General features: G+C 42.8%; 1 protein-coding gene across 10 annotated transcripts in view; it reads left to right on the forward strand.

Annotated features, from left to right (window-relative positions):
• The window catches only part of Plpp4 (phospholipid phosphatase 4), a 167,439-nt gene extending 156,497 nt beyond the window's left edge, over positions 1 to 10,942 (forward strand). For 7 of the 10 annotated variants that reach the window (XM_063244849.1, XM_063244852.1, XM_063244853.1 and 4 more), the window contains one exon: positions 10,393 to 10,942. In XM_063244849.1, coding sequence (XP_063100919.1) covers positions 10,393 to 10,592 — 200 coding nt within the window. In that variant the 3' untranslated portion in view covers positions 10,593 to 10,942. The remainder of the gene's footprint in view (positions 1 to 10,392) is intronic. The other 3 variants (XR_010046253.1, XM_063244856.1, XM_063244851.1) reach the window with 2 other exon arrangements.
• Positions 10,943 to 11,207: the final 265 nt, after the last annotated feature.

An 11,207-nucleotide genomic window follows, 5' to 3' on the forward strand; every position in this document is an offset into this window, starting at 1 on the left:
TCAGAAGCATAGCAAAAGAGGTCCTCTGTATATGTGTACTTTGGATAAATGAATGAGCCTGACTCTATCTTGCCTGGATAAGTCGCCTTCCATAGTCTATGGCCCTTGACTCTTCTTCCTTTTCCTTTTGTCCTGCTGCCTCTAGGCATTGTTTCTGTCTTCCCTCTTCCTGTTTCTGCAGCCAGCTGCCTTGTGAAACTGCCTCTTTTCACCTGTTTCAGGGGCTCATTCAGTGGTAAGGGAGGCAGGAACTGATGTCAGAGGTGAGGAGAACCCTTAGTGAGGGCCCCTTTTCCCTTGTCTTCTCTAGGGGCTTCATGTTTCTCCCAGCACTGCCCCAGGTTTTCTTACTTCCCCCAGCAATGGGTCTGCCCTCTACCCTTCTGGAGCTTATGCCCTAGGTATCAGGTGCCTGCAGTGCAGCTTTGCTTCAGGGAGAAGGCAAGAGTTGCTGAAACACAGTTGGGATGAGTGGAGGCATCAGGTATTAAATGCTGACCAAGAACTGAGGCCTGTTGGATGGCTTAGGTGCAGGTAACAGGGTTGTAAACTGAGGCCTTCCTTGCTTTTTAATTTTAGCAAGGAGTCAGATGAAGTTCTAGATGAAGTGGAGCCACATCGTAGAAAGGAGAGAGGAAAAGATGGAATCAGTAGCAACAAGGGCATAAGCCCACTGCACCCTTGAACCCGGGAATATTTTCCCAGAGACTCATTGTTGCCCATATGTTCAGGGTGTTTCCTTACGAAGACTAGTAGGAGTCAAATGGTCTTGTATGGGTTGTTTCCCATGTACTCCTGAGAATAACATTTCCTTCTTTGAGCACAGGAACCATAATCCCTGAATATTTCACAGAACTGTTTCATAGGCTGATTGAAATAATGGACCCAAATGTATTTTGTAATTAAACATGCACTATATAAATGCAAATTGGTATTATTGTTGCTTAGCACATTGTCTCTAAGAAAGGATGAGTTATGTCTGTCAAATAACAGACTTGGTAGCAGATATATTTTTGCAGTACGATCTGTTGTTAAGCTGTGATTACTGGGTCTTCAGTTTTATTCAAACACTTTGGATTTGAATAATGATCAGAAGCTTCAAGATTGAATAAATTTTTCCATTTATCTCATAGGTAGTTAAGAGCCTTTGCATAGTGATTTTGTATAAAATATAAGACATGGAATTTGCCTCTTCTGAACTTCTGAACTACTGCTGGACTATTTGTCACTCGTTGCCTCTGTGGCTGAGGACCATGACCAAGGTGAAAGAATACAGAATTCCAGCTCTTGATTTTAAGGACTGGAAGATTCATAATGCAGCTGGTACACCTAAGACCTGTAACAGTGACTTCACAACCATTCTATCGCACAGGCATGGAAATGGACTTTGAACAGCAGAGAGATTATAAATATCCTGTGGGAAAATGAGAGCAAGAGAATTATGCTCAGTGACGTTAAAGGCCATATTTGGAGGAAAAACCAGAATTATGATTGGAAGACTTCTGTAGCCCAAACTGAACATGCATCAGTTGGTACAGGTCATTGCCATGGCTCAGACGTCAGCCCAACTCTGTCTTATCTTTTATTTCCCCTGAAATCACCTAGGTGAGGAATATGCCTTTTCTTGGATTTTTTCATGGACTCTGCATCAGACTCATTCTTCCTGAGTTCCCATCATCACTATTGCTGTCTGTTCCAGTTGTCCTCAAATGGGGAGTAAAGAGTTTGACTGTACTTCAGAGGACATTTAGCAATGTCTAGAGACATCTTTTAGGGCTGTCATAACTTTGGAAGGTGGTGCTTCTGGCATCTAATGGGTAGAGGGCTAAAGGCTAAAGGGACCTTACACTGCACAAGTCAATCCCTCCTCCATCAGAGTTATCCAGCCCCGAACGTTAACACTGTCAAGGCTGACTCTGATCTACATCATACTTCAGTTTCATCTTTCTATCCCTTGTTACTTTTAACAGGCAATAATGTTTTGAAAATGAGAAATATTAATTCAACATGTGGCTATTAAGGAAGAGGTCAAAGAGGTCTTCGTGTTTGCAGTTTGTCCATGAAATGGACTACAAGACTTCCCACATCACTGTAGGTAGTTGTTTGAGGCGAGACACCTGACTGAGACAATTTACAGTTTTTCATCAGTGGGCTGAGCTGTCCACTGCTCATGGGCAGGGGTCATCACTCATGATGAAAATTCATATAACTACACTACAGATACCAACAGAATCCTAGTCCCTCTTGTTATAGAGTTTAGTTAACAGCATTTAGTTTAGTTAACAACATTATGAGATTTTATGAATCCTTTTCAACTTTAATTTAAGCAACTGTGCTTAGTGTGGAAATGCATCTGATCACTGTATTACATGTTCATTTCCAATATGTAGCCTATAATCTCAAATGGCTTGCTCAGTCAGTCTTTTACTATTATTTCTGCTGTTTCTGCTTTCCCAGCCCACTCCAAGTGTACAAGTCTGTTATTTTATGTGAGAAAAATGGAGGGGTACAAGCTTAGATAAGGTCACATGGATCATTTAGCAAAGTTTCCTCAGAAATAAAGCAGCTAGATCAAGTCTCTATGTGGATGATGTACTCCCAGTCTCTGCAACACCCTGGCTTTAGGTCAGCTGGAAACAGGAGCTTCATAAGGGATGCCAGCTCATAGCCTTGTATCTTGCAGAGGAGCCCATTTTTGTCATTAGTGGAATGTTTTGAGGCTAAAACCTGTTGGATTCCTATGCAGGATAAAGTAAATAGAGAGAAAGAGCAGACGGTATCATTAAACCAGTCTGTTTTCACATGCTTATGTGTTTATGGTTTGTGCTTTGGGGAGTCACAGCTGGGAGTGGCAGAAACATGTTTGCTTCACTGCTGGGCATATATAGAGCCCACAACCCAGGTCTTTGCTCCTAGATTCATGCTCCTCTTCTGGGAATTTGGGTTTAGAGGGAACCATTTAGCTAACACTGGTTTCCATAATCATAGGTCATTTTGAGCAGCCTAGGTACCTGTGTGTTGTTTCATTATGAAAAAGAGCATTTAATTCTATAATCCAGAAAAACAAGTCATAGGGAAGAAATAGTCATTTATTCCCACTCGGACCAGGGCTGGAAAGGAAAGAAAGTTTCTAAGTCAGCCTCAGAAACTGCTGTCCATCTGGGTGGTTTCATGACGGCCACACTTGAGTTTTCCTGGCTTCTCTGCCTAGGCTGTGAGGCATGACTTGAAACAAACTTATATGTAGTTACCAGACTTTGGTCGATTTTGAACCCTGCAAATGTGTTTGGAGAGGCAGGCACTGTGTCGGACTGTTGTATGTACCACAGAAGACTTCCAGTTTCAAAACAGGCAGAGTCTGTTCCCCTTGGAGAAACTCTTTCATGGAAGCCTGATGGCATTCTGTACTGCCCAACTCTCCTTCCTTCCCCTCCATGCCAGCCCTATATCCTCTCTCTCCCTCCCTCCCTCCTTTCCTCCCTCCCTCCCTCCCTCCCTCCTTCCCTCCTCTCTCTCTTTTTCTCTCTCTCTTATCTGTCTATCTGTCTGTCTCTGTCTCTCTCTCTGTCTCTCTCTCTCTCTCTCTCTCTCTCTCTCTCTCTCTTTCTCTCTCTCTCTCTCTCAGAGCTAAGGGATACATGCTCTTAATCAGGCCTTATCTGAGTTTTTGGTCTTCAGAAGCAATCTCCAGGTTTATTCTGAACTGACTTCAAAAGAAGCGCTTGGAACTATATCATTGTTTCCATCAAAAACCTACCAGCTTTTGGTAGAGTGAAGTCACCGTGGGTCTCCCTTCTAGGTTCCAAGTGAACGGTGAGATCCTCCTTTTCTCTGCACAGCAGCTGCCCTGTAAGGTCAGGCCTAAACTTGCTTTTGTCATCAGTGGTCCAACTCCTATCTGGGAACCTCTAAGTGCTGTTTACCCATGAAGTTCTCCCCATCTCTGTAACGCTATCTGTGGCTCTCTTCAGAGTGGTGTGCATAGCCTGAAGAGGTGAGCCAGGTCACCTCTGTCTGATCAGTGCACCCTAGAGGGGAACTCTGGCCCTCAGGAGAGAGAGCTTTTCTCAGTCAGGACTTCTGCTGTCCTGTGGGAGGTTTGCTTGCTGCCTATTTCCCTGAGAAGAAAGACCTTGGTTGGGCCTGTCTCCTGGACAACATTGCTTCACTTTCCTGACAGTTTCCTTCTTTTCTTAGCTTCCTGTAGTTTTCTTTTGTTTTTCCTGTTGAAGTATTTCCAGAATCCAACTTGGTATCCCTCTCTGGTTTGGTGGAATGTACTACATGCCTTCGGGTCAGACTCCCTCTTTCCTCCAACCAGAATGAGCCTTTAGGATATATGATTCCTGCCAAAATCTTCTGGTGTTACCCTGCTCATTTACCACCAAAACCTGTGTCTTGCAGTGGCTCACAAGATCCTGCCCCTCTAACCTCCTTGTTCATGCAACCCCATCCTCTGGGGCCCATCTCACCCCAGGAATTTTACACTGGCTGCTTCCTGTGCCTAGAATGCCCTTTTTCCAGATGAGAGTGCAGCATGATCCTTTTCCCACTCCTGATCTTGGCTTACAGGTCACCTCAGTCTTTTGACGATAACTTGATTTAAATTACAGCCCTTCCTTAACTCCTGAACTCTCTTTGCTTGTAACACTTTTTAACAAACTAAGCAAACTTAGTATTCATGCAGTATTGTTTTTCCCTGTCCCCCAGAACAAGGAAGTAGGTAAGGCAGACTTTTGTAAAGTGTCAGACAATAAATATCTCAAGCTTTCTGTGGCCATATGGTCTCTGTTGCAGTATTTTTGTCTCCAGTAGTATACAGAAGCTGCTTTAGACAATAAGTAAACAAATTGTTTTTGTATCATTTTCTGCCATCTGTACCAAAATATTATCTGCACACAGACAGAGATTTGGGTAACTTTTGGCATAGCCCATGGTACTTATTATATAGTTTCCCAGGGCTGCTGTAACACAAAAACTGCAGGACCATCTTTTTTCTGAAACCTGGAGAGAAGGAGCCTTCCTGACTTTTTGCAGCTTCTAATAAATAGCTTCTAATATTCCTTGGCTTTGGCAAGATAGTTCCAGTCTCTGCCTGTCCTCCATGGTCTCTTCCATGTTTCTTCACATCATTTTCCCGCTTGCATATGTCTGTTCTGTCCAGCTTTGCCTTATATAGGGATCAAATCATATTGGATCACAGCATACCCTAAGTTAGTCCCTTCTGTGATGCCCTTATTTCCCACTGTGGTCACATTCTGAATTACAAGGGATTAGAACGTCATTATTCCTTTTGAAGGGAAGCAATTCAGCTCATCACAGTGCTCAATATGCATTGAATGCATGAATGACTAGATCATTTTGACTAAATCATGTTTCTTTTTTAATAGTATCATTTTTATACTGGTTTTATATAATAAGCATTATTCTTTGTAAGCTTTTTCCCTTTAAAATAAATTTTATTTGATTCACTCATTCATTCCTTTGTGCATCTGGCTTACTGAGTGAGATAGTCGTGGCTCCTGCCCTTTCAGCCTGTAGTGCACCGGGGAGATCATGCTTTCTCCATGCTACATAAGTTTTTAAATAGAAATGCAGACACAAAAACAGGAAAACCTAGTAGTAAAATCACTAGAAAGAATAAAAATAACAACAGCGACAAAGATCATCTGGAGTCCCTGAGTTTTCCAGAGCTGAATTTTGCCCTGGTATCTTGGATCATGGCTCCAAAGGCATGCAAGATCTCATGTCAACGCAGTGTAGTGATGTTGGATGTTGCCATGGTGGCAACAAGGACTGGACTCCTCTTGGGGACTCCACGGCACATCTGCAGAAGCCTTTTTGCTTATTTGTGCTCAAGCAGGTGAACATAGTCTGGCGTCTCAATATGCTCAGCCTTGTGAGGCCTTTTCTTGTACTTCGACCTCATGAGAAGATGAGTTTGTCACCACTTTATCAATGGCAATTCAATTTCCAGGCTTCCTGATTCAAAGTCACTTTTTCCACCATCACTGGAGTTCATCTATTGCTGTTCTCTCTCCCTTTTTTATTCTAAAAGAACAACTTTGTTGAAATATAATTTTTAAACATGAAACTTTCCCTTTTTATTTTGCTAATTTTTAAAACATTTTAAACATAAATATTTGCAGTATTAGTAGTATATTAGTACGTATTTGCATAATGATTGTATTCATTGTGGTCCCTTTGAAGTTGTACAATTCACTGTTTTTTTTTTACATATTCACAGTTATGCAGACATTACTGTTTTCTAATTCTAGAACATTTTCTATCAACTCCTCAAAATCCAAAACCTATTAACATCATTCCTTACTCCTTTATCCCCCAGCTCCTGACAGCCACTATTGTGTGTGTGTGTGTGTCTGTGTACACATTCAGGATATTGTTGAAACCCTTCCAAACGCGGTCTTTTGTGTCTGGTGACATTGAAGCTGTAGTGCATCTTTAAAATGGTGTTCAGTTCATCTCAGATCACCTAACAGTTACTGAATAAAAGCTCGTTGGAACTGTGGGTAAACAAATATGAATTAGACAGTCTAGGGACCTAGACAACACCATATGGTGGGAAGACCAGCTTGAGAGTGGGGTACAATACTGAGGTGTAGATGGAAGATGGCCAGTGTTTGTCTGGGCCATGCTAAGGGTCAACAGAGCTACAAAGAGATGTGAGAAATGTCCATTTTCATCCAGATGACTGGTAGGTTACTTTATGTCCCTCAGTCCCTCTACTAAAAGATGGGCTACTTTCAATTTCCAAAACACACCAAGCCCTTTCCTTCTTTTCCTGGCAGCTTCACACATAATCCTCCCGTTGTCTAGAAAGTTGGGTTCCTCCTTGGCCCCACCTCCCTACTCTCTTAGTTAATGGCTGCTCATCTTGGCCTGTGAGCTAGCTCTGCAGCAAAACTGCCTGCTCCAGACTAACCCACATTACTCTGCTGGGCCAGTTCTCAGACCTTTGTATACCTCCTGGTGCTTATCCCAGGTACAGCTGTCACTACTTAGAGTCCTTGCCCCATGGAACAGGGAACACTGGGATGAAAGGGACTTGTATGCTTTATTCAGCCTTGTGTCCTAGGCCTGGCCATCGTGTCTGACATGTGCAGTGCACGTGTGTTGCAACAATGGCATCAGTGCTAAGTAAGGAGTTTGCATGGTTTTGGATTCCATGCACACTGAGGTCCATTCATATCCTTTGAACTCTCTGGTCACATGCTACCATATTTGGAGTGAAATGGATCGTAAGTGGCTTTTTTCCAGTAAGGGCCTGCATGTCCTCTGCCTGCTTTTGTGTCAACAAGATGTGAATGTGAATTCATTAAAATACATCTTCATCCCACTTGAGTTCTTTGATGACAAACTTCTTCATAAAGTAAGTTATATTTTGGATCTTGTTTATCAGTTTTGTAATAGACAAAGCCCTGTGTTCCTTTGCTGGAAGACGACTTGGATAAGGCTTTCACCCTTGTTGCTGCTCATACCCCTCACAGCTCCTGCAGTTTCACCTTTTGTCATTCCATTGAATGGGAAAATAGTTTGACAGAAATCATCATTTCCTTACACAAAGCTATGTCAGTGAACCTAGGAAGCATATAGTTGCAGTGGTTTGATGCCTTTGGTCAGTGAGTCACCTAATGAAATTCCAAGCCACAGAAAAGTCAAATGGTGTAAGATATATATTTTGCTCTTTGGTCCGTTTGATAGCCAGTAGCTGAAATGAAGATATTGTGGATCATTTTAGGTGCTAATAAAAATAATGTTCTGAGAGGTTGTTCTCTAGGGTTGAGGAAGACAACAAAACAATACAGTATTGCAACTCTAAGGCCTTGGTTTAGAAAAAGCTCTAGTATATTCTGTGGCTGGCAGCCATAGACTTTGTAAATTAATTCTTTGAGTACCCACATCATTTAATCATGTTAACTATGGTTTGTTTCTGTGCTCAAGAATTCATAGCAATTAGCTATTCATAGTTTCATGGGTTATACATTTTTTAAAATTCATCAGAAGTTTACAATACCATGGAAGTATGGCCATGCTGAAGAGGTTAAACATTTGCACTGAGAAATAAGATACGAAAAGGTCAAAAAGCCAGTGGATTAGGATGAGGCAGGGACTATATAACAACAATGAATACAATTTTAGTTTTTATTTTGATGTACTCCATGGTGTAACTTTAGAAGTAATATATTATTAAACTGATATCCTACCTCAGTGAAGTAGAGGTTGGGAATTCAGTTTGAAACCTAAGCAAACTGAGGGTCAAAGGCAGGAAGTGATTTCCCTCACAGGCAGGGGCTAAAGCACCATAGCCTGAGAACATCCCATCATGGTTTGGGGATGAGGTTCAGTGCTCGGTGTCTTACTATGACCGAGTGTCACTGCACTGAGATGGGTATGGATGGGCCCGTCTGAAGCTCACAGCCTCAGCTTCTGCTTCACCAGTGTCTCTCCCCTCCTGTCACCTGGATGCTGCTCACCAGGGTCATGCAGATGCTTACAGGCATTCTGCTGTTTCTGCCAGGGAGTAGCCATGCATCACACTAGCTATTAGTTTAAAGTTGAGCTCTTCTGTGGAGACAGAAGTGACAGTTAATTCAATCTCTTTCTTTGATCAATTAGGATGATTTTTATTTATTACAGATATTTTATCCCAACAGAAGGTATCTTGGTAAAGTTTCCAAACAATATCAATGCGTGACCTTGGGAGGCCAAGTCAGGGGATCTAATACCTGGAACACTTACTCAGGAAGGCCTCTTCACCCTTGCATTGCAGAGGACCAGACCAGGACAGGGGCTCACCCAAAGACACACAGGACAGCAGCCACATCTAACTGCTGAGTTGCTGTGCATTCATTTCCCTTGACTAAGTTAGTTCCACTATGAACAAGGTGTTGGTTTAGTGTTGAGGAAATCAGCAACCACCAAGGCAGACACAGTCCCTTTCCTCATGGAGTTCTGAGGCCAGCATTAAATGTTGAGCAGTTGCACAGTCTGTCATTTCTCAGTACTCTGTGCATGGAGTGAGGATGGGTTATTGAGGTGTGGACCTAATGGCTCAGTCTAGGACAAATAGAAACCAGATGAGGCCATTATTGAATGATGTAGAGTTGAGCTCTGAAGTCTGAATAGCAATTGAATAGAGGGAGGGGTGAGGAGACACAATTCTCAAGAGTCCAGGATCAGAACAGCACAGGTGGAGGTCCCTATGCAGCATGTTGCTTCCTGGAAAATATAGGGAATTTACCTCCCAAGTACTGGCTATTAGAGAAAACCATGGCCCTGAACCAAGGTGGACACACATCAGCCCATGGGCTTGGTGCTTTGTCAAAGCCAGTCCTCTGAGAGTCATCTGGTCATCAAACCTGGAATGATCTTGGCATGGTCTAGCACAGTACCCTGCACCAGAACAGTATTCATAATCACATCATGGGATTAAGGCCAATTCTGGGCCAGATGCTATCTGCCTATAGGAAATCTGTGAGATAATAAATGGATTAGTAAAAGTCTCCAAAGGGTGTCAGTTCAGCATATCAGTAGCCTTAATACAAGTTCTTTTGTTAAGAGAGTTTCTCTATTATATTATGGTATTTCAGTAAGAATAATCCATAAAGGCAGTGTGCACACACACACAGACTATTGTGATGGCTGCTTGCATGGGGTTGGGGGAACCAACCTCTTTGTGAGGAGCTGGCCCTTGGTGGAAGGGCATGTTTACCAGCAGACACACTCTCCTGCCTCATAGGTCTCTCTTGGCCTCTTCAACTTCGTGAGATCTGCTGCTTAGTGAAGAGATCAAATACCTCCCTGCAGAAATCTGCCCAATGTGTGAACTTCAGAGTATTGTCACATGTTTTATTCACTTTGTGACTCTGGTGCTCACTTCGGCAGCACATAAACTTTGTCTGCAACTCTGAGGGAAACTTCTTACTTCAGGCAGAGACCAGCACACCTGCTGGGTTTTTGTGGCCTACCAGCAAGATCTGAGGACTCCAGCAGAGATTTGCCTAGGGAGAACAAAAATCACAGCCTCTTGAGTGTTTACATGCCTGAGAGATGGCTGGAATTTTTCTTTCTGAGTTTAGAATTCACTTTACAAATCAGAAAAATAAATCTAAGTGCATGCTCTGCTCAGATGTGAGTTAGAAAAATGAAGGGAAGAATCAAGTGCTCTTTTATTAAGCACTAGAAAGGATGATGGCTTGAAGAAGACATTGGTATTTACACTTCCAACAAGCTTTCTCCCATTTAGTTTTTCAGGGTGTCCTGTAAACAAACCAATTCCTGAAGCAGGTGGGAAAAGTTCTGTCTGGAAAACCTAACTGGCCACATGTGAATGAAGAATAACACATTTCTCCCATTTTGCTTCTTGCCTAGATTCTTTCGTTGGTGGAGTGATCGGCCTCATTTTTGCGTACATCTGCTACAGACAGCACTATCCTCCACTGGCCAACACAGCTTGCCATAAACCATATGTCAGTCTTCGAGTGCCGACCTCGATGAAGAAAGAGGAGATGCCCACAGCTGACAGCGCACCAACCTTGCCTCTGGAGGGGATCACTGAAGGCCCCGTATGACAAGTGTTCTAGGCTGATGGACGCTGAGCCCCCAACACACTCTTGCACCCTGACATTATAACACAATGGAAAAGAGTTTGCTGTAGTGTGTTTCTCATCAGTTGTCTCTCAAAGTTTCCCTTCTGCTTTCATTTTGCCAATGGTGTTCTTGCCACTCTAAGTGTCCCCTAGCAGCAGTTTGAGTTTACAAGGTTTGGACATCAGGAACAATCTGAGAGCTGTGTGGGAAGGAGGCTGCCCAGATGGGATGAGTGTAGCTCAGCTGATTCTTCCACCTGAAATGTTTGCTGAAGCAACCACCTTCCTCTGTTTTCATGGTTGTAAAACATAATAAAACCTCATATCTGGAAGATTTGGTGTTGGCCACACACTGTGACAGAAATCATCCTTTGGTTTCACAGCAGAGGCGCAAAGCCGGCTCTGCCCTCTGAGCTCAGAATCAAAAGCTCACACCTGAGCCATCATCTTCCCATAGCACATGTTTCTGAAATGAATTTTAAAATTATAGGTATAGCTGTGACATTTCCAGGGCTTTGGAAGCACTGATTCAGAAGGATATGAGATAATTCTGTACTTAGACCTATACGAAGTCCAAAGAAAATAAAGAGGCAAAAT

The sequence above is a fragment of the Cavia porcellus genome, unplaced genomic scaffold, assembly GCF_034190915.1.
Source record: "Cavia porcellus strain 051 isolate PalLab524CR breed Dunkin Hartley unplaced genomic scaffold, mCavPor4.1 scaffold_2, whole genome shotgun sequence".
In the NCBI taxonomy this organism is placed as follows: Eukaryota; Metazoa; Chordata; class Mammalia; order Rodentia; family Caviidae; genus Cavia; species Cavia porcellus.